This window comes from Mytilus trossulus, chromosome 13 (assembly GCF_036588685.1).
Source record: "Mytilus trossulus isolate FHL-02 chromosome 13, PNRI_Mtr1.1.1.hap1, whole genome shotgun sequence".
Taxonomy (NCBI): Eukaryota; Metazoa; Mollusca; class Bivalvia; order Mytilida; family Mytilidae; genus Mytilus; species Mytilus trossulus.
The window spans coordinates 5,425,531-5,450,713 of NC_086385.1; the positions used below are offsets into that span (position 1 = coordinate 5,425,531).

The following is a 25,183-nucleotide window of genomic DNA, read 5'->3' on the forward strand; positions in this document are numbered from 1 at the left end:
ATTACCAATTCCCATGATATTATCATTTAGACCGAGAGGGTAAACTGTCTGTAATTTTTTAATCCAATTTAATTCAATTATTTTCCGTGATCGTACAAACTTTGAATGCGATTCACCAGGCTGCTTATTTACTACTTCTAAAGGTTGAACTGCTAAATATTTAAAAGGATGGTTGTGCTTCTTAAGGTGTTGGTAAATGATACTTTTGAATTTATTAGGTCTTTTAAAACGATACAGATGTTCTTGAGTGCGTTTTGATAAATATCTTCCAGTTTCTCCTACGTACTGAATACCACATCCCGGTTTGTTTCATGTGAGTAAATAAATAATACTGTTTGTTTTTCAAGTAATATCAGTTTCAAAATTTAAAGAAAATGTGCGACCATTAAACGTGGACCTTACCGTATTGTTGGTGGAAAGACGGGGACATGTAAGTCATTTTTTGGCATGACACTTATCGATAGAAGGGTAACCACGATTTTTATTGTTAAAAATGTTAGCGATGGTAGTATTTTTAGATAACCGATTTTGAAAATTGAGACGTGTAGATACTCTTTGAACAAGTTTAGTATTTAGTATTTTTCCGTTTCTTAGTTTCATAATTGGTTTGTTAGTGAATTACATAATAAAGGAGCAAAGATTGGCGTCCAGAATATGAACCAGCATACAATGATTAAGTTAAGTAAAAGTGATAAATTTGTTCGGCTGAAAATGTCGAACGCTATCAGTATTAATTACCCGAAAAAGATAGTGTATATAAGGGTATGACTGATGGCTGACCAATTAGTAGAATGGGGCTGAATATTGAAATACTACTTTTTGATAAACATTCCTAAAGTAATGAACTAGAGCAGTTCTCGCTCGGACACACACTCCATAATCTAGTATATTATAAGAGCATAAACCTGAAGCACGGGGAGGCACTCTACTGCCTCCACACGGCACTAAAGACAAACTCTGTAAAAAATAAAATTGAGAATGGAAATGGGGAATGTGTCAAAGAGACAACAACCCGACCAAAATAAAAAACACAACAGCAGAAGGTCACCAACAGGTCTTCAATGTAGCGAGAAATTCCCGCACCCGGAAGCGTCCTTCAGCTGGCCCCTAAACAAATATATACTAGTTCAGTGATAATGAACGCCATACTAATTTCCAAATTGTACACAAGAAACTAAAATTTAAATAATACAAGACTAACAAAGGCCAGAGGCTCCTGACTTGGGACAGGCGCAAAAATGCGGCGGGGTTAAACATGTTTGTGAGATCTCAACCCTCCCCCTATACCTCTAACCAGTGTAGAAAAGTAAAAGCATAACAATACGCACATTAAAATTCAGTTCAAGAGAAGTCCGAGTCTGATGTCAGAAGATGTAACCAAAGAAAATAAACAAAATGACAATAATACATAAATAACAACAGACTACTAGCAGTTAACTGACATGCCAGCTCCAGACTTCAATTAAACTGACTGAAAGATTATGATTTCATCATATGAACATCAGGCACAATCCTTCCCGTAAGGGGTTTAGTATCATACCATCATAACATATATGAGAAGAACATAACCCGTGTCATGCCAACAACTGTTTTTAGAATAAATGTGTTTAGTTCCGACGCAAAGACCTTATCAGTGACTCAATATTAACGCCAAAATATGCAATCTTTAATGACTTGACAACAGTATCGTAATTATATCCCTTCTTAATAAGTCTATTCAAAGGTTTTGTAAGTTTATGAGGTGAATACTGACACCTTTGTGCTTTATAAAGAATATTTCCATAAAAAATTGGATGTGAAATACCTGAACGTATAAAAAGTCTGCATGTTGAGCTATATTTACGAATGATGTCTTTATACCGATGATAAAATTTAGTAAATGTTTTGACTAGTTTGTGATATCGAAAACCCTGGTGTAATAATTTTTCAGTAATACATAAATTTCTCTCGTTAAAATCTAAAACATTGTTACATACACGAGCGAATCGTACAAGTTGAGATATATAAACACCGTAAGATGGTGACAAGGGAACGTCACCATCTAAAAACGGATAATTAACGATAGGAAATGAAAAATCATCCCTTTTATCATAAATTTTAGTATTCAGCTTTCCGTTAGTGATATAGATATCAAGATCGAGGAAAGGGCAGTGGTCATTGTTAGTATTAGCTTTATTTAAAGTGAGTTCACCAGGATAAATTTCATTAATATACATACTGAAGTCGTCATTATTGAGAGCCAAAATATCATCCAAATATCTAAAAGTATTATTAAATTTGTTTATCAGATGTTGTTTTGATGGGTCTTTGCTTATTTTTGTCATAAATTGTAACTCGTAACAATACAAAAAGAGGTCCGCAATAAGTGGTGCACAGTTAGTCCCCATTGGAATTCCGATAATCTGACGATATACGGAATCCCCAAAGCGAACAAAAATGTTATCTAGTAAAAATTCAAGGGCATATATAGTATCAAAGCATGTCCAATTAACATAGTTTTTTTGTTTATTGCTACTAAAAAATGACCTAAAAGAGTTTGAACATATATATTCACATTCTGATTTTTTGAATGCCCATTTAATTAGGTGTGTGAATTTTTTCTTAATGAGAATGTGAGGCAATGTGGTATACAGGGTAGAAAAATCAAAACTTTGAACAGATTCAAAATCACCAATATAAGCATGCAATTTATCAAGTACTTCCAACGAGTTCTTGACACTCCAAAAGTAATTTATTCCACTATTTTCGAAGGCCTTATGGAGGATGTTTCACTTTGGCACAACATGAAATGGCAACTAATAACAATTATGTAATCTCAATATGTTCCGATAAAGGTTTGAATAAACTGAATTTTTACATTAAGATTACTTCTTTTACTCACAGGTAAGACATTAGATTCGAAATATCCCTTCTTACAATTTTAGCTCACTTGGCCATAAAGGCAGGTCTGCGTGTTTGCTGTATATCATTTGGCTTCCTTCTTTTACCAAGATCGTCTCCTCTAAAACTACCGGGAAAAGTTTAACCAAGCATCGACAATGGTGTATTGTGTTTTAAAATTATGACCCCGTCTGCTAACAAACATGCCAAAAATTGTTGAATATGGAACATAAGGTAAACTACAATGTTTTCTATTTCAAGAAAACCACTGTAGATCGTGAAATTATGACAGAGGCAAAAAATGTAGAAATGATTAGATCTACATAAAGTCTTTTAAATCAAAATTGTCATTCGGCTTTTTGTAGGAGTTTAACATGTTAAATATTGGTTATAAACAACGATTTTTTCATTTTATTTTTCATTCTGAGTGGATTTCTGAATGAACATACTGGTTAATAACGTGGTGATGTACGGATGCTGGCGGGGTAGGGTCAGACAGCGGGGGTGCCCGCGGATGTGGTGGCAGTTGCCAAACAGTGTCCATGCAATAATTGAAAACGATTTGAGGGAATCTTTTCAAGTTACATATGTTGTTTCCTGTGACTGAATGAAAGTCAAGTTCGATTACACGAATTGATATTTTATCGTTGTTGAGTTGTAAATCTTGAAATAGTCAATTGTTTTACCTAGATTTATTTTGGCCTTTGCATATGTGAATGGTTTTTTTTTAGTTGGCCCTTGTTTGGGTCCAGATTTTTAAATGTCATTTTCAGGCAGAAAAATCAGGAATGCTGTCAATCTGACAGTTTTGTGTTGCCCATTAATCCCGAAAATTGTAATAATTTGGATTCGAAACTGCAAAAAATATTCAGCAAGACAAGATTTTCAGTAAAGACTTGATTGAAGTTGATGCCTTACTGACATTTAAAAGGTCTGTTTATGTCTACAGTTGTTTCTTTATATAATCAACTTATTTTTCAGATTGCAGAAGATTTCACATTTTTCACTGGAAAGGAAAAGTTGTTGGAACTTAAAAAGTGCACATTCCTGTTACCAAGATGCTGCTTTTAAGAAACAAGTACACTTATAATATGTAGGCGACTGAGTGAAACTTTGATCCTCTTCCCTACAAGGTAATATTGCCTTCATGGTTAAACAGCTGTCATGAAAGGTCAATTGATGCAGTTATTAGTGCATACTCGAATATTCAGCTTAAAATCGTGCTGTGGAAGCATACACCACAGAACTTGTCGTGATTGTCGATTCAAGTAAGATCAATGATAAATTAATCGCAGATTAAGGGCAGGATTGTGGCTGCAAGAATCGAAACATACTCATCATTCATATAAAGTCTTTCTATGTCTATATTAGTTCCTTAATGACATTCAATGCATAGGTATATTTTGGTTATATATGTTGTACTTTGTATGTTAATTCTTTGTTGACATATTTTGGAATATTTTTTCTGTTCATTTCAATTTTTTCTATTGGTGAATAGAAATACGCGGTCTTTCAAGTCTGGTGGGGTTTAATTGCGAATAGAACAGGTAATAGTGGACCTATCTATCCTCGTCGATGTAACTATAGACAAAACATAGAAATGTCAGCCTAATATAGCCTATACAATTTTAATTTAAAAGAAGATTTAGTATTAGTGCCAATGAGACAACTGTCTGTCTACGTCCGAATACGAACAATGTACAAATGTTAACCATTATAGGTCAAAGTGTTGCCTTCAAAGCGGAGTCTTGGCTTACACAGAACAATAAGCTATAGTTAAAGTGCCCCAAATGACTGGTGTAAAACGATTCAAACATGAAAACCAACGGTTTCATCTATATCAAAAACGGGAAACGAGAAACGCTTATGAGCCAACCAAATAAACGACAACTAATGAACAACAGGCTCCTGACAAGTGCATCGGTTTAAACATTTTAGTCAATATTGCTACACACAGAGAAAACAAAGGACAAAATATAGACTGGTTGTTAAAAAAGAACATATAGAAATACCGAACTCTATCTTGGGACCTAATTAGAACAGTTGTACAGGGTTTATATTTTCTATTCTGTGTAAAAACGGGTTCCAATCTAGCATTGCCTTTATGAAAAAAAACGTAACAATACTAAACTTTGTGTGGCCTTATTATTTTTATGGTGAATAGAACATAAATACTGAACGAGATCAGTTGTTCATATCAAGTTGAATTGGGTCCAGGTGATATCAGACAGTAATTCAATAACACCCAAAACCACAATGCCTCTATTCACCCAAACATTATGTCATGACTCCTGAATGTATTTTATTCGATTTCAGGACATCATGGCAGGTTTGAATGAGGTAAGAATTTTCTCGTAAGAAGTACGATTTGCATGTGACTTACTGTTGTCTTTTCTGCATGTAAAGAAATAGGTATGTTTTATTTTGGCATAAAAATAAAGGAATATAGGTATGATTTATTAATGAATTAAATTTCAATTTGTGAAATACTTTGTCAAAAATACAACCAAATTAATGTATATTTTTCTGTTGTCTGTACTGATTTTTTTTACAGGAAAATATTTGGTTACAGACAGCAATTGTACTCTGTCTTGGTAGTCGTTGTACTTGATATACACCGTCGGTGGCGGTGCTTAACCATGTATTAGTTTATGATTATATATGGTTTATGATGAAGAATTAGTTGTAGGTCAATGATAGTTGGTCTGAAGATTTATTAATTCTAAAATATCTCATTTCAATGGAAATCTTTTGACTTTTGCCCATCAGTCATAGTCTATTGACTTTGAAACGTTTGCTAAGTTTTTATGTATTAGATTGTGATGGATCAGTTTAAATAGATTCGTTTGTGAAAGGTCAATGATAATGAAATATTTACATAATACCAAATTTTAACTTCGGATTTAATCATTTTCCAACAGGTAACGTACTAATTGGTCAAACATTTTGGTACCTGGTCATGCATATCAAACAAAAAAAAAATAGAGTTAAACATATAAACTCTGCGTTTGTTTTGGAACGTAAACTGTTTTCCTTAGACTTTGTCGTGAATAGAAAACTTTCAACACTTAATTTTCTACCTCACGTCAACAATCGTAAAAAGAAAAATCACAAAAATACTGAACTCAGAGGAAAACCAATACAGAAAGTCCATAATCACATTGCAAAATCAAATAACAAAACGCATAAAAACGAATAGACAAAAACTATTCCTGACTTGGTACAGGCATTTTCAAACGTAGAAAATGTTGGAATAAACCTGGTTCTATAGCGCTAACCCTCTCTCTTTAATAACAGTTTCATCAAATTCCGTTATATTTACATGATGCGTTAAATAAACAGTCACAATTAATTAAATAGTTAAAATATGGGTACAGCAGTCATCATCGCATAACAAGCTAACTTCAACAATCTTCAGCTTGATTTGACTTCTTCAAAATTGGAATTTGCATGTTTTATATTTTACAGACTTGCAACTTATGGCTATGTGTTCAAGACGTTAATGACAAGACTTTGATTTATTTACAGAAACTACGTAGTGCTGCTTTCTTTGGCAAATTAAAAGATTTGAAAAAATGCATACAAAAAGGGGCAGACTTGGAATATAGAGATAGTGTAAGTAAAACAACAGAAATTTACCTGCACACGAAAACATTATGATAGACACTTGCAACTTAATTATTTATGAGCTCCCGCATACAAAGTTGAAATGGAATTTAGGTTTGCAATTTGTCCGTCTGTATGTATGTATGTATGTTAGTATGTATGTATGCAAGATCAGTTCACCGTTCTTTTTTTTCTTTGCGCCCGGACGATATTGAAGTGATATTTGGTATTTATGGATTATTACATGGCATTTTTCATATGGCCCTGGTATCAGCTTTAGACTCCCATATCAAGCCAGAGGGCTTTAGCCCGAGGGCTTGATATGGGTCGTGGGCTGATACCAGGGACCATATGAAAAATGACATGTAATAATCTTTTTATCACATATTTTTAAGCAAGAGAAAGCAAATAGCTTACACCAAATTTTGTTTGATATTTCATCAAAAATCAAAAAGATATTTAACGAGAAAAAAAATAAAAAAATGTATCACTGTGAGTTAAAAAAAAGTTTGTATCATATATTTTCTAAATATTTTATGACGTTAAAATTTTACGGGAACTTTTGTGATTTTCACTGTTGATTTCTACTTTTTTCTTCTACAGTAAGTTCGTAACTTTCTAAATTTCTTTTCATTGTGTTCAACTTGTTTACAAATAGTCTTTGATTGACAGTTTACCGGAAGTTAAACTCGGGGGCTTGATATGGATTTCGAGGGCTGATATCGATATCGGCCCCGAGGGCTGATAACCAACCTTGACTTCCGGCTATTATTGGCCATGCAAAAACGTACATATCAGTACAAAATATGTGATAATATTAATAACACTAGAACACACCCGCGAAATCGCGGGCATTCAGAGCGTATTTGAAAGGATGTAAAGTGTTGTAGGAAGAATTTTGAAAAAGATTTAATGACTTGAGAATTTCAGGAAAATTATCAAAAGTCATAGGTACTTGGGGACAGGAAATATTTTTTTTAACCTTCTTCCTTTATTTCCAAAATTCCCATTTTTTTGTTTTTTATTAATTTCATTATGAACATACATTCAGGGTACGTGTATTATGAACATTCCATTCAGGAGCCTGCAATTAAGTGGTTCAGTGATATTTGATTTTCGTTCATTTTTTGTACATAAATATGGCTGTTGGTTTTTCTCATTTGAATTGTTTTCATTGTCAGTTCGGGGCCTTTTATATCATACTATGCAGTATCGGATTTGCTTATTGTTGAAGGCCTTATGGTGTTGAATATTAATTTCGGTGTCATTTTGGTATCTTGTGGAGAGCTGTATCATTGGCATTCATACCACATCTTCTTTTTTTTGTAAAACATTTAGTGACTTGAGAATTTCAGAAAAGGTATCAAAAATCATGGGTAATTTGGGTCAGGATAATTGTTTTTCTAGCCTCTTTTTCCTAAAAAAAAATCCTTTTTTTTGTTTGTTCTCTATTCATTTTAATGGCACATGAATAAATTTAGCGCTTATCTGTATAGAATGAACATTCATTAAAGGGGGGGTCGGGGCAGAGCCGGATTTAGGGGGCCTGGCCCTCCTTTTCTGGAAAATAATTGGTTACTTATTTAGGGAATCAATGAAGCATGACCGGAGCGGGCCCCCTCTTATGCAGTCAACGGGCACCTGCGTATGAAAATTTCTGGATCCGCCACAGAGGAGGGGCCCTGATCCCAATATCCCGGGCTTAAAACCATGAAATCACGAGGTTCTGAATTTATTATACAATTTAAATATCTAGGCATCCCTAAATTCGAAAAAAAGAAATCCCAGATCTCGAAATGGCAAATCCTGAAATTTTGATCTTAAAACACCCGTTCCAGCCGTCCCGAAATTGTATTTTCTTTTTACAGTCAATTCTCAGTTTAATAATTGATCCACAGCGGTCATTGATATAATATCCAGACTCTATTTAATAAACTCTGTTACCGCCGTGGATAGTAAACTTGAAAATGATATCAGACAGAAAATACACTTTATTCGTAATATATGTATTTGTTTCAAAGTAAAAAGAAAAACGCAAAGCGGAGGTCTAATCTTACTTAAACTTCGTCCAAAGTCGGATATAAGACAGAAAATACACTGTATTCGTAGTATTAATGTATGTTCAAAGTATACAGAAAAACGCAAACCGGATGTCTAATCGACCCTAAAATTTCGCCCAATTACGGAAACATATCCGGACGTCTTTCTTCTCGTTTTTCACCCAAAATAACTCAATCTGATTAATCATATGAATGGATGACAAATGTGATTATGCACTGTACCCATAGGACACAGATGCATGATGATTAATTTATTGTGAAAAGAAGAGAAGCGACACCCAAAATGAGGTCTTCTCGTTTAATAGTATAGATAATGTGCTAGTGACCTAGTAATATACGGTATATATGGGGCCAGTAAATTCCATAAGGGGTGAGAGCGAAATAATTTTTACTTTACAATTAAAATGGAAAAACTTTCGGCCTTATTTATTAAGTGTATGATTCATCAGTTACATTATGTTTAATTCATGTATAAAATATCATATTATGATAAAAAAAAAAGGGGGATTCCATATTCACAAAAGTTAAAATAAAGTGAATGTAAGCAATTATAGGCATTGATACGGACCTTAATAATGAAGAACCAATTCTGTATAGTCGACCGTTTAATAAGTAAGCTCGGCATGAAAATTCCAATAAAATGAGAAACTAGCTTCTGTCCAAGTTTGAGACAAATCCAGGATAGTTTAAGAAAGTTATTATAATTTCAAAAACGTTTACCTTTAAAGTGATTATTTGTAAATCCCGTCGACGACGTCACCAACGACAGAATGTAGCCATGATCGCAACATGTATGTGTCGCTTATAAATTTTACCCCAAAAGGCATGAATCTGTATGAACGTTAGACACTATGAAGTTAATAAGTCAGAGTTCACAAGAAAATATGTATGAATGTAAATTGTATTTAAAGTCAGAACATATATACACTATTACAAATAAAAGATAATAAAATGTAAGCTTTGATAAGCTCTATAACCGACTATCACATAAACACCACAATCAATGAACATTACACGATTAGAGATGTACGTTTGACAAATGCACGTTATCTGATGTACACAGTTATATCTATACACGATTGACGAACGCACGATACACGGTTAAGAATGAATGATTGATGAACGCACGATACACGGTTAAGAATGAATGATTGATGAACGCACGATACACGGTTAAGAATGAATGATTGATGAACGCACGATACACGGTTAAGAATGAATGATTGATGAACGCACGATACACGCACGAAATACGATTAAGAATACACGATGCACGCACGTTACACAGAAAATACAAGGAACGATGAATGATGAGCGCACGATTGGTACACGCACGATACACGATGAACGCACGGTATAATCGTCTGTTTGAATTTTAGAAGGTCTGTAGGTATGTAAGATCAGTTAACTGCACTTTTTTATTTGCGCTTGGAAGATATTGGTGATATTTGATATATAGTATTTTTCACTACATTGGAGACCTATTGGTGACCTTCTGCTGTTGTTTTTTTCTATGGTCGGGTTGTTGTCTCTTTGACACATTCCCCATTTCCATTCTCAATTTTATTATCTTTTAATTTTGCTCTATTTTCATGGTGTGTACAGAGTTATGGTTCTTGAATTCTTAAATTCACACAAGTCAATAGTTTTCAGAACTTTTTTCGCCATACTAAAATATTTTGATTTGATGTTTCATAGCTGGGCTTTCAAAATGTCATAGATGACTTTTTTGGCTAAAACTTTCCTTTTTGACACAAAAGGTCTTGGCGGGAGGAAATCTTTGATATTCTAAAATAGCGTAGTTACATGTATAGTTGCACCAATCAAATCATTTGAAATAAAACATGTTACAAAATGGCCAATCTCGGTGGTTTGTAAAGTTTGCTTCTAAAATGATGTATGTAAACTTCAAATATCTTGAATAATGGAGTTGAGAATCAAATACTAGTACCTTTCTACATTTTTGTGAAAATGAATTAAGTCTAAGGGTAATGCAGAAGTTTCAAAGTTTTCATTTCACGACCATTTCTAAAAATATTCAAGTTCATGTACAACATTTTAGAAGCATGAATTTCAATCAAATTTCCAAAGCCTATTTGTGAGATTTTTAAAAAAATTGAAATTTAAAACATTTTGGAAGCGCAGCGAGGATTTGCTTTATTGTTTAGTCATGACAAGTTTTAGATCAAGTTATGTTGTTTCTGTTAAAGGGGCTCGCGGGTCTAAATCATTTTTTTCCCTTATATAGGATTTCTCTATATTTTTTCATAAATGAACTTTATCATATACACAATAGAATAATTAAATAAAACTAGAGGCTCTAAAGAGCCTGTGTCGCTCACCTTGGTATATGTGAATTAAACAAAGGAAGCAGACAGTTCATGACAAAATTGTGTTTAGGTGATTGTGATGTGTTTGTACATCTTACTTTACTGAACATTCTTGCTGCTTACAATTATCTCTATCTATAATGAACTTGTCCGTGTAGTTTCAGTGGAAAATGTTAGTAAAAATTTACAAATTTTATGAAAATTGTTAAAAATTGATTGTAAAGGACAATAACTTCTTAGGGGGTCAATTGACCATTTTGGTCATTTGACTTATTTTTTAGTCTTAAATTGCTGTACATTATAGCTGTTTACATTTTATCTCCATCTATCAGTCAGGGGCGTTACTTAAACAAGTTATTTTTTTAATGACTTATATAAGTATTTTTTTATTTTAAAAATAATAAAATTACTTAATAGAGTTATTTTAATTTTCAATAGAAACATAGACTAAACGTAGTTTTCATGATTTTAAACAACATTTTATATCATAAAATAAAGAATTTATCAGATTTGAGAGGAGTATAGAGATAAAGGGTTACTTTGAAAATAATGACAAAAATATTACTTGAATAAGTTATTTTAAACATTTTTGAAAAAAATAGCAATAACACTTATCTAAGGCACATATGTACTTTATTTAGGTTACAAATTATAAATAACTTCAGGTCTTAATTAATTCACAAGTATCTAACTATTTATATCAGTCTACCTTCAAGATTTTAGAGGAAAATGATAATTTTATAGTCCCAAGAGACCAATCTTTGACCTAGAAGCGTCGGCATGAAAGATAAGTGCGTAGGAAAGTTAATTAGTGTTTCTGAAGAATTAGTTTTTATAGATCAAGGGGAAAATAACCAGATAACTGTGAAAATTATTTAAAGCTAGTAAAATCTGTATTCTTGAACACCTATAAAAATAATATTCAGAAAAATAACTTATATAAGTTATATTTAAATTAGCCTCGTTTTCAACATCACTTGTATAAGTAATTTTAATTGTTACTTGTTTAAGTAATGCCCCTGACTGACTATAATCATGATAATAATATTCAGGATAATAACCAAAAACAGTAAAATTTCCTTTAAATTACCAATTTAGGGGCAGCAACCCAACCATGGGTTGTCTGATTGATCTGAAAATTTCTGGGCCGATAGATCTTGAACTGATAAACAAATTTCTCCTGTCAGATTTGCTCTAAATGCTTTGGTTTTTGAGTTATAAATAAGCAAAAAACTGCATTTTACCCCTATGTTCTATTTTTAGCCATGACTGCCATCTTGCATGGTTGGCCGGGTAATTAAACACAAACTTTTAACTAAATACATCAAAGATGATTGTGGCCAAGTTTGGATTAATTTAGCCCAGTAGTTTCAGAGGAGAAGATTTTTGTAAAAGATCATGGATATTTACGAAAAATGGTTAAAAATTGACTATAAAGGGCAATAACTCCTAAACGGGTCAACTGACCATTTTTGTCATGTTGACTTATTTGTAAATCTTACTTTGCTGAACATTATTGCTGTTTACAGTATATCTCCATCTATAATAATATTCAAGATAATAACCAAAAACAGTAAAATTTCCTTAAAATTACCAATTTAGGGGCAGCAACCCAACAATGGGTTGTCTGATTCATCTGAAAATTTCTGGGCAGATAGATCTTGACCTGTTAAACACTTTTACCCTGTCAGATTTGCTCTAAATGCTTTGGTTTTTGAGTTATAAACTGCATTTTACCCCTATGTTCTATTTCTAGCCATGGCAGCCATCTTGGATGGTTGGCTAGGTAATTAAACACAAACTTTAAACTAGATACATCAATGATGATTGTGGCCAAGTTTGGTTTAATTTGGCCCAGTAGTTTCAGAGGAGAAGATTTTTGTAAAAGTTATTGACGACGGACGCAGGACGACGACGACGGACGACGGACGCCGGACGCCAAGTGATGGGATAAGCTCACTTAGCCTTTCGGCCAGGTGAGCAAAAAATGGGATCACCGTTCATTTGAGCTCACAATCTGCCTCCGAAAGAAAGCATACATTTCTGTTAATGTCCTTTTTTTCTGTTGAAATAATAGGAGAAATAAAGGTAATATCGAAATAGAGAAAGAACTGAATTACAGAAAGCGCTAAAATTTTACAAGTATTTAGTTTATGTAAAGCTTATTTGAAAACAATAATAAAAGATATAGGTCAGCGATGAGTTTAAAAGATATTTCAATTTGAATGCCAAATAAATTGCATTTTGCATCAAAGGGGTATACATGTAATTTGGATCGTTTTCAATGATAAAAACATCCAATGGGGCCAAACCAAATCGATTTTATTGGTTGATTTTTGTACCATATCATAAAGTATTAACTGATCGTGTAATAAATAAAATTTGTAATGAAAAAACAAATGTTTAATTTTTTGCCAAAATTTTTGTACCCGCGAGCCTCCTTATGGTGCTTTTTTTTGCAAAATAATGATTATTCGGCTTAAAAAATTTCATGCGAGTTCATAAGCATTGTGTTCCAAGACAATGAATTTCACACCAGTGGGAGACTATTTACAGTTTGATACAGACCTTGCATTACATAAAGTAAACGCAAGTTAACGCCTTGTGCACATATTTCGTTAGTTAACTTCAATTTTCTATACTATTAAATTTCTATGAGTACGTTAAAGCGGTCAAAATGGAAATTTCTAATGTCTTCCCGAGTAAACGGACGTTCACTATTTGTCCGTTTAGTCAGTAGTAAACGGGCGTTTACTTCAGATTTCACAAATTAATGTTTACGTGCACTTAAAAGTAAACGGTCGTTTACTACTGATTTCATAAAATGTATTTTTATGTGCACTTGAAAGTTAATGCGCGTTTACTTTTTCGCGTTAACTCTTTGTGTAAATTCATTTGTTCATTTGAACTCTTTTTTTTAACGACGATATTTTACGTATATGTGTTTCAAACCAGAACAATTAAAAAACACTTAATTTTAATTCGAAATATTATTTTTAGTAAAATTTTTAAACAAAATAGATCCTATAACTGTACTGATTAGCAGATTTTCTATAATATCTTTTCAAAAGTTACATGTACAAATATCGAGGCAAGTAGAAGGTTATCCAACACATCGGGAAAATATGTTGATATGATGGGATATAAACATCATTGTTTAAGTTGCTTCGTTCCCTATTTTTAACTGTCTCTTCGAATTCCTAGCTCGATGCATTTAATACAATATTTCTTATCGTAATTCAAATGGATTTACATGATTTCAGCTTCTGTTTTGTTAAATGTACGAGTCAGTTTGAGGTAGGAAAGCAACTAAAATTTGTTGACGATAAAACATTTTGAATTAGAAGAGGAGATGCTGGCACTCTTAATTGATGCGAACATAATGTTACAGTCATTATGTGACAATATTGCTATCATCTATATGAGACAATCCATCTTTACATGAAAATATAACTCATTTACTTCGTGGCTATAAAGACTTACATATAAAGTTTTTATATGGTCAGTTTTGGATGATGCGGACAAATAATTTTGTTCTAAGCGTCAGTCTGAAGTATTGAACATGTTCAAACTACTAAAATTTGTTTACGATGAAATATTTTGAATAAAAATAGGATGGACATGCTGGTTCCAATATTGCTGTCAATTGTATGATAGGATCCATAATGACATAACAATATAACTGAATTACTACGCTGCTATATATAAAATTTGATAAGTATGGTCAGTTTGGGTTAATGAGATCACATAATTTTCTTTTACGAGTCATACTGAGTCAGTCTGTCTGAGATGTGAAATCTGTTTGATTTTGGTGATGATTTAATTATTTTAATAAAAGGACATACTTGAACTAAAAAAGAAAACGAAATTTACTGTGAAAAATTTTGATTACATTTATTAAAGAAGTGTTGTAACATTATTGAATGACTGTAATGAAATTAACGGTACCAATTTTCATGCACCAGATGCGCATTTCGACGATACATGTCTCTTCAGTGATACTCGTGGCCAAAATATTTAAAATCCCAAGCTTAGATAAAAGATGAAGAGCTATAATCCAAAAGGTCCAAAACGTATAGCCAAATCCGTGAAAGGAATCAAAGCTTTGCATGAGGGAGATACATTCCATAATTAATAATGATTTCTATCATTTTGTAACAGTAAATTTTAATAACACAAAAAATCCGTATTTTTATGCCAGTACCGAAGTACTGGCTACTAGGGTGGTGATACCCTCAGGGACTAAAAGTCCACCAGCAGAGGCATGTAACTGTCAACATGTCAATCTAAAATGAGCAGTTGGTCCTTTAATTTTGATGTACCTTATCATTAGACATTTTAATGCGTTTATTTTTGACGGAAATAGAAGACTTGCATTTTTTCACGTTAACGCGGAGGTAAATGCGAAAGTAAACGCCAGTTTACTTTTTATGTTTACTGAAATTTCGAAGTTAACGAACAGTTAACCCGGCGTTAACATAAAGTGCACGCGGTTAAACGCCGCGTTAACTTTTTGGCCCGTCTCCATTTAATGCTTGGTCTGCATTTAACTGTATTGCAAACAAATTCTCTCCGAGTGCTTGTTTAGAATCCTTTTATACATTTTCTGTAAAAATCATTCAACTTTCTAATGCATTTTTAATGCAAAATCATTCAATTTAGTTAAATGGAGTCATCTGCTTTGACATACAACTTTAGAAAGAACACATACTAGCTTCTTTCATTTTTTCCTTTTTTCACTTTTTCGATACGAGCGTCACTGATGAGTCTTTAGTAAACGAAACGCGCATCTGGCGTAAATTCAAAAAATGTAATCCTGGTATCTATACATGATGCATTTATTTATTTCCAATAATTTATCTTACAAAACCACGAGATAGGTTCATATTGTCATTGCTATATGGGCTTATGCTATCAGGCTTGGGCTGCAAACATCATTTAAATGTTTCTTATTTTTGATTATTTTATATTTACTGCTTACTTGCCGAATATGTCTTCACTAGGGAAAAATCACGTATAAACAGTGGTACATTAACTTTGAATACCTTATTAAGATCTAACAAGTCAGTATAAACAGCACAACAGACAAATGATTGTATTCAATTGAATCTAAGTTTTAAGTGAATATTTTAACCTAGATGTTCAACAAATGATTGTCTTCAATTGAATCTAAGTTTTAAGTGAACATTTTAACCTAGAATGACCAAAGTTTTATTCAAACTGCGAATCATTGAAATAAGTATATAAATCTTTTAATATTTTTTTTAATTTATAGAAAACAGCAAACGACCAATTTCCATATCCCATGAAATGTCTTTTTTCTCTATAATGAAAACTGATACCCATGAAAATAAATTAATTCCAATTACCTCAATAAAAACATTATCATCTTAAAGTCCAATATAAAGTAAAGCTCGATAAAGTAACTCACTACTGATGACAAAGCTCTATAAATAAACACACCACTAATGTTAAATCCCCACTTTAAATAAAAATACCACTGTTGAAAACGCTCTAAGAAGTAACACAGAACTGATTATGAAACTATAAATCCATTCATCATTGGTAGGAAAGCTCTATACAAAATTGAAAACAACACGTTTAATTATTTCTTGCGTCATAAGCATTTGAAATCCGAAGACGAATAAGTAACGAAACCATTGAAGAGCTATATGTCAAAAATACCTAAAATAAATAGCCGAAATCATCTAAAGACAACTTTGCCTTTGGGAGTTGAAACCTTAGTTTCTTAATAATTTCAAAATTTATAAACGGGCAATTCTAGTAAAGTGTGTTATATCATTTCAGTATCGAAGAACTGACTAGTGAGCTGATAATACCCTCGGGGACTTAAATTCCACCAGCAGAGGTTATCGACCCAGTAATGTAAAAAATCGAAAACAACACGTTTAATAGTTTCTTTCGTCCAAAGCTCTTTTCTGGATTTACCTTCATCAGGAACGCTCATAGCCAAACATTTGAAATCCGAAGATGTATAAGTTCTGAAACACTATAAATTAAAACAACACTGATAAGAAAGCTCTATATTTAAGCACATCATTGATAGTGAAGCTCTTTAGATTATCAACACACTGATAGTGTAGCTATACGAATTAAAAGAATACTAATGAAGACATCGTATTATCAAACATCACTGATGGTGAGGCTCTATAAATTAACACCCTACTGATCGTGAGGCTCTATAAATTAACACCTTACTGATGGTGAGGCTCTATTTATTAACACCCTACTGATTGTGATGCTCTATAAATTAACACCCTACTGATGGTGAAGCTCTAGAGTATAAATAACAAGAACAGTCATATTGAAGCTCTATAGATTCACATTCAACTGATTCTGAGGAAATACAAATTTACACAACACTGATGTGGATGCTATAGAAATTATCACACACCAGATGGAAAAGCTCTTTAAATAAAAATGCTAATGAAGACACCGTATATTAACACAAATGAACGCCAAGCTCCATAATTTAACTCAACACTGGATATATAGATTACCACAACACTAAGAGTAAAGTTCTATAAATTAAAACAAAATATTAATGAAGTCACCGTTTATTCACACGTCACTGATAGTAAATCTATAAATTAACACACCGTTTATGTTTAAGCTCCAGATTATAAACGAAAACAAACATGTGAAAATGAGAGTCTAAACATCAACCCATGATTCGAACCCATGCTACTGTGATATCGTGACACCAAATCGATTTGGTGTCACGATATCACAGGAGCATGGGTTCAAATCCCGGCGAGGGAAGAACCAAAAATTTGCGAAGGCATATTTACAGATCTAACATTGTTGGGTTGATGTTTAGACGAGTTGTATATACATTATGTACACAGCCATGTATCTCCATCATTGATGGCGATCCGATGGATACATCTGTTGTAGAGTTGTCACTGACTCAGACGTACTTATATATATATTTTTATCCAACGCAGTCATAGGTTTGAACGTAGTTTTCAATTTAGACTCGTATATATTTATATATATATATTAACACACCACTGCTGGGGATGCTCTATTTATGAACACATCACTATTAGAGAAGCTCTATGAGTAAACGCACAACTGATGTCGAATCTCTATTAATTAAAATTGGTGCGGTTGTAGCTCTTCAAATGATACACAGCTCATGGTTAAGTTCTATTAATGTACACATCAATAATGATGACACTGTTAATTCACGAGTAGTGAGGCTTTATACACAATATATCACTGATAGTAAAGACCTATAAATTGACATGGCATTGATGAAAAAACCGCATTACAGCTCTATGAAATAACATACAATGTAACACCGATGGCAAAGCTGTATGAACATGATGAAATAACATACTACTGACGGCAAAACTCTATGAAATAGCATACTACTGACGGCAAAACTCTATGAAATAACATACTACTGACGGCAAAACTCTATGAAATAGCATACTACTGACGGCAAAACTCTATGAAATAACATACTTCTGACGGCAAAACTCTATGAAAAAACATACTACTGACGGCAAAGTTCTATGAATGAAAAATAACATTGATTGCAAAGATCAGCAATTAAAAACAACATTAATGGCAAAACTGATTAAATTTTACTCATCCTTAGGGATTCATTAAGACAAATGTTACATACATTTAACAAAATCGTTGTGATAATTGAATGGCCTTAATTTGTTGTTCATGTAGAATATTAAACACGTCTGACTGGTCGTTTTAATAAATTTTGACCACTGATTAATGTGAGAAATATTTTATCTATATTTATTACACCGCATTGTCCAGTTTAAGACACAAGTTTTGATGTCTTTAATATGTTGATATTACAGGAAGAAATGACACCATTGTTGTGGGCAGCACAGGAAGGACACCTGGAGGTCCTTCGTTATTTGGTACTAGTCGGCTGTGATACAGAAGTCAGAGACACCAAGGTGATTATAGATATTAGCTCCTCAGTCGAATACTTCTGATTATATTGAATTAATACCAAACAATGTTGTAAGTCGAATAGGTTTAATGGACGACACGAATTTTAGAGTTACACGAATAAACTTACAATTGCAATTTCAAATCGACAGCTAATAATCATGACAAAGGTTAACTTTGTGTAATCCTCTGATTTGTTGAGTTGATTAGAACACTTTTGAACAGTTGATATGCATCCTACAGATTGACTGTAAAACATCTCTACTTCATAGTATAGATATAATATACCTTTCTAAGCCATTTATTTTTACTATGACAGTCCTGGTTATCGTTCAGACATCTGACGACAAAACATGTTGTTTATGTAGAGTATAAATACTCACTGGTTATTTTATTCAGTTTCGACTACTGATTCATTTAAATTTATCACATAACTGTGTTCAGTTTTTATATCAAGTTTTGATGTCTGTTCTTTGTTGATATTACAGTATGGAAAGACACCATTATTGAAAGCGGCTGCCGAAGGTCACCGAGAGATAGTCAATTATCTGGTCACAGTCGGCTGTGAAAAGGAAGTGAGAGATAAGGTGATTATTGTTATAAATCTCCATAGTCTGATAATAACTATATGAAAATTCAATCAATACTTCATTATGTCTTTAATGGACAACAAATACTGTTAGAATCATCACATTTCAATCGTCAAACTGAATCATTTAATAATAAACATAATAAAGGTTTAATTTTGATTTCTAACAAAACAATATTTTGTAAACCTCTAAATTTAAGAAGTTAATGATATTAATAATTCACATCTAATGTTAAAAAAAAATCTTATAATCATATAAAAAGAAACTTAAAAGATTTATACGAATGGGGATTTTATTTCACTTATCTTGGCCTACTGCATCCTTGTTACAAATGTTTTATACGTTAAAACAAAAGTTGTTACAAATGTTTTATAATTTAAAACAAAAGTTGTTAAAAATGTTTTATAATTTAAAACAAAAGTTGTTACAAATGTTTTATACATTAAAAACAAAAGTTGTTACAAATGTTTTATAATTTGAAACAAAAGTTGTTAAAAATGTGTTATACATTAAAACAAAAGTTGTTACAAATGTTTTATAATTTAAAGCAAAAGTTTTATAATTCAAAACAAAAGTTGTTACAAATGTTGTATAATTCAAAACAAAAGTTGTTACAAATGTTTTATGATTTAAAACAAAACTTGTTACAAATGTTTTATAATTTAAAAGAAAAGTTGTTACAAATGTTTTATAATTTAAAACAAAAGTTGTAAAAAATGTTTTATACATTCAAACAAAGAAATGCGCATCTGGTGCAACAAAATTGGTACCGTTGATTTTATTGTTACAAATGTTTTATAATTTATAACAAAATTTGTTACAAATGTTGTATAATTTAAAACAAAAGTTTTTACAAATGTTTTTTTAATTTAAAACAAAAGTTGTTAAAAATGTGTTATAATTAAAAACAAAAGTTGTTACATCCTCAATTCAAACACTCAATTTCAGTTTGCCTGTGAGAGAGCCTTTACATGTTTATTTTATCTTAGTATTAAATCTTTATTGTTTATTCAATAGTACGGCGTTTGGATGTATTAATACTCATCCAGCGTCATCCAGGTCTGCTACTTTTTATTATTGCTCCCTGCTATGGTTTTACTAAGATTTCTTACAACCTCTGTTTTTTGCCTTGTTTGTTATAGATGTCAGTTTTGTTAGTTTTAAGTCTTTACGTCAGGCCTTATATAATAGTTGTGTAAGAGTCCTTTAACTGTACTTAGGTAAAATTTTAAAAATCAAGAAACTTAGATTGATACTACAGTTTGACAGAGCACCAGTTAAGAAACAAAATAAGCTAAAAATATTGATAGGTCATGGACCTCCTTTTCGAAGTATTTGAGTTTTTAAAAATAGCGGGAAAAGGCTGACTCGGACTTTTACCTTACATTTGCATTTGTTTTATTTTGGGTTCAAATCGAAAGAACAAAAATAAAAAAAATGCTTAAATTTTGGGAAATGGCCTTTCATGAGCTATTGATGTCTTTTATACAAAGCATAATGGATGTTACCCGGTGTTCATGGTTAAATACCAAGGAGTCCGAACATTTGACACCAATTTCCAAAACCTCACCTATGTACATCATTAACTGCATTCTCTATTATTTCCTATTCCGTAATTGTGATACTCATTCAATGTTACAACCACCGGTCTTTTTTCTTGTTCCTATACCCCTGTTTATAATCATGATTTAACGGAATGGAATATAAATTAACAACACAACTTCTAGGTTATCAATAAGCGTATGTGTAATGCCACTACAGCAAGATTATTTAACAAAAATGCACGTGGATATCCACAAGCAGATATTATAATGTTGATAGAAATAATAGACTATGTACACGTTGTAATACTACCCCTTTTGCAGATGAATACCTTTTTCTATTTGAATGTAAAAAAATATAGTCAAATCCGAGAAAAGTATATTCAACAGTTTTATTGGAGAAATGGGGAAACGTCATCTTTTTTTCGGGGAACAGCATGGATACTGAAATATCTGTTTGATTTTAACAGGTTATTGTGAATTAATTTTAATTCATAGTGTTCAAATTTTCGTGGGTTTTGTCGATTACAGCAAACCACGCATTTAAGAATTAACCGAGGAATAATCACGAGAATGATGTGTATTTTAGTAGAATGTTTGTTTCCAGATTTGATGTGCAATTCTATATGGTTGATTTGCGATAAAATTAGTAACCTAAAACGTTATTTTATAATAAAACAACAACATTGTTTTGCATAATTATATAATGAAATCTCTAGAATATACAAAAAAAAAATGGTGATTTCTGTTTGAATTCATCTATTACGAATATTTTACTTTGCTATATATTGTTTATCCTAAGTTTCAAAATCTGCGTCAACTAATCCTATCTCTTTAAAGGTCAAATGAAAGTGAGCCATTTTCACTCTACTATGGCATGAACTAAAGAACTTTTTGCGTGGAATAGTTATAGTTTAACTGTTCTTCAGACTTATAATTATAGTTTGGGCTGCAAGGCGAAAACAAAATACGTTGCTCTCTGGATGTTGTTTGTTTTGTTATAATATGTTTGCTGTATTTTTTACGTAAATAAAACCAACAACTCCCAATATTCTAGACGTAGCAATCAGAACTCAAACTATATATATGAATTACAATGAAGTACGAAAATGCAGGTTTGTATGAAGCGATCAACAATTACTAGTGATAAACAATTCAAACCAAAAACTTCAAAAAACGTCTTATTTTATATACAAAATGTGAAGAAAAAATATCTAATAAATAAAATAAATATAATAGGTTTAGATCTACGGAGACCTGTTTGTCTCACACAGATTAAAAAGTGTCTTTTAAAGTCCTGCGTTGAAGATGTGTAAATTCTAGCGCTGGATATGTAAAGTCTAGCGCTAGAGATGTAAAGTCAAGCGCTGGAGATATAAAGTCCAGCGCTGAAGATGTAAAGCCTAGCGCTGGAGATGTAAATTCCAGCGTCTAGCGCTGGAGATGTAAAGTCAAGCGCTGAAGATGTAAAATCTTGCCCTTGGGAAGTAAAGCTTAGCGCTCGAGATGTGTAAAATTTAGCGCTGGATATATGCAAAGTCTAGCGCTGGAGATGTAAAGTCAAGCGCTGGAGATGTGAAATTAAGCGCTGGAGATGTAAAGTCTAGCGCTGAAGATGTAAAATCAAGCGCTGGAGATGTAACGTCTGGCGCTAGAGATGTAAAGTCTAGCGCTGGAGATGTAAAGTCCAGTGCTGAAGATGTAAAGTCTAGCGCTGGAGATGTAAAGTCAAGCGCTGGAGATGTAAAGTCTAGCGCTGAAGGTATAAAGTCAAGCGCTGGAGATGTAAAGACATGCGCTGGAGATGTAAAGTCAAGCGCTGGAGATGTAAAATCAAGATCTGGAGATGTAAAGTTCAGCGCTGAAGATGTAAAGTCAAGCGCTGGAGATGTAAAGTCCAGCGCTGAAGATGTAATCACAAAGACTTGATTGTGAGGTTAAGGTCAGTTGACATATGTCAAACTGACATATACACCTAACAATGAATTTCAAACTCCAAATATTATTGGCCACACCATAGCTTGCTACTGAGAAACTGACCTAAACATCTCCAGCTCTTGATTTTACATCTCCAGCGCTTGACTTTACATCTCCAGCACATTGTTTTGAATAAATATATAATGCATCTCTAGTATATCAATAAAAGTTATCAAAGGTACCAGGATTATAATTTTGTACGGCAGACGCGCGTTTCGTCTACATAAGACTCATCAGTGACGCTCATATCAAAATATGTATAAAGCCAAACAAGTACAAAGTTGAAGAGCATTGAGGATCCAAAATTTCCAAAAAGTTAATTTGTGTCAAATACGGCTAAGATAATCTATGCCTAGGATAAGAAAATCCTTAGTTTTTCGAAAAGTTTAAAAGTTTGTAAACAGGAAATTGATTAAAATGACCACATTATTGATATTCATGTTAACACCGAAATGTTGACTACTGGGCTGGTGATACCCTCGGGGACGAAACTTACATAAAATAGTTACTGCAAGTTGTTATTATTACTGTATCATTGATAATTGAAAAACATCAAGACTTTGTAATGGACATTGCCCATAAGTTATATTGTTTATGACAGAAACATTAAAGTTCCCATCTTTGACTCCTCAACAATGAGTAACAAACTTTAATTAAGGTAGCTTAAGTGGGACACACATTGATTTTTTGTATAACGTGTTTATATATTGCTATTAAATTATTTTTGTTTACTTATTTCTGGACATAAATGACATTCTTACAAAATTTGAACGAATACATCAGTGATAATAAGGGTATATTAGTTCACACATCATTGATACTAAACCTATATAAACTAACACACCACTGATGGTGATACCCTATGAAGTAATACACCACTTATAGGGAAGCTCTATAAATAAACTTACAACTGATGGCCAAGTTCTATTAATTACCTCCTGGAGGTTGTAGCTATTCAAATGGTATCAAACCAATGGTTAAGTTCTATTAATCAACACACCACTAATGATGAGACCTTAAATTCACACGTTATTGATAGTGAAACTCTATAAACAATACATCACTGTTAGTGAAGTCCTAGCATGATGAAAAAGCTTTAAAACTAAACGCATAACTGCTGATGAAACTCAATGAAATAGTATATCACTGATGACAACGCTCTATAAATATATGAAAAAAAAACAATGAAGAAAAAAATTATGAATCTAGAGAAACATTGATGGAAAAGTTCACAAAATAAAAACCATAGAAGGCAAAGCTTATTAAATTTACTCATCCTTAGGGATCGATTTATACACATGTTATACAATTCAAAATCGTTCTGATCATAGAATGGCATTTGTTTGTTGTTTATGTAGAGCATTATTATTAGTGGCTTTAGTCATTTGAATCACATTTAACCACTGATTCATGTGATATATATTTATTTATATTTATTACACAACATTGTCCAGAAGATAACACAAGTTTTTAATGTGTGTTATATCTTAATATTACAGGATGGAGCCACACCATTATTGTGGGCAGCATTTAAAGGACACCTTGAGATCGTCCGTTTTCTGGTAACAGTCGGCTGTGATAAAGAAGCCAGAGACACCACGGTGATTATAGACATTAGCTCTTTAGTCTTATACCTCTATTAATATTGAATCAATACAAAATTATGTTGTTAATCAGACAGGTTTAATGGACAATACATATTGTTAGAATTGAAATAAATCGTGTTAACATGTCAATTGTAAAACTAAATCAGATAATTAACATGATTATGATTTTTTTTCTAACTTTAGATATTGTGTAAACCTCTGATTTTACCTGGATTTGATGTTATTTTAAATTTACTCAGATCTTTTATAAAGAAAACGTTCACACAAAATAAATTCTTGATAAAATTATATACAAAGGGATACCAATTTACTTGTCTCGTCCTTCTGCATCCTTTATACAAATGTTTTATACATTAAAAACAGTATTATTCTTTTTCATATAATTTTCTCCGTTTGGATTAATGAATTGCATGTATCTAGAATATATAAATGATGAAAGCATACATCCTAAATCCTGATATCATCATTTTGCACCTACTTATGGTGACACCTTAAATCTCAAATCATTGACGGTGATACCCCAAACTAGTACATCAGAGATGTAATCATCATAAATTAACACACCACTGATGGTGACACCCTAAATGCACCCTACATCGCTTGTGACACCATAAATTAACAGACCACTGATGCTGACACCATTTC

The 25,183-nt window shown here is 32.4% G+C and overlaps 1 protein-coding gene across 1 annotated transcript in view; it reads left to right on the top strand.

Moving 5' to 3' along the window:
• The window catches only part of LOC134695388 (fibronectin type 3 and ankyrin repeat domains 1 protein-like), a 35,702-nt gene extending 10,910 nt beyond the window's left edge, over positions 1-24,792 (top strand). Inside the window, exons 3-8 of the mRNA XM_063556622.1 lie at positions 3,862-4,013; positions 5,197-5,220; positions 6,409-6,495; positions 18,727-18,828; positions 19,312-19,410; positions 24,431-24,792. Coding sequence (XP_063412692.1) covers positions 5,203-5,220; positions 6,409-6,495; positions 18,727-18,828; positions 19,312-19,410; positions 24,431-24,574 — 450 coding nt within the window. The 5' untranslated portion in view covers positions 3,862-4,013; positions 5,197-5,202 and the 3' untranslated portion in view covers positions 24,575-24,792. The remainder of the gene's footprint in view (positions 1-3,861; positions 4,014-5,196; positions 5,221-6,408; positions 6,496-18,726; positions 18,829-19,311; positions 19,411-24,430) is intronic.
• Positions 24,793-25,183: the final 391 nt, after the last annotated feature.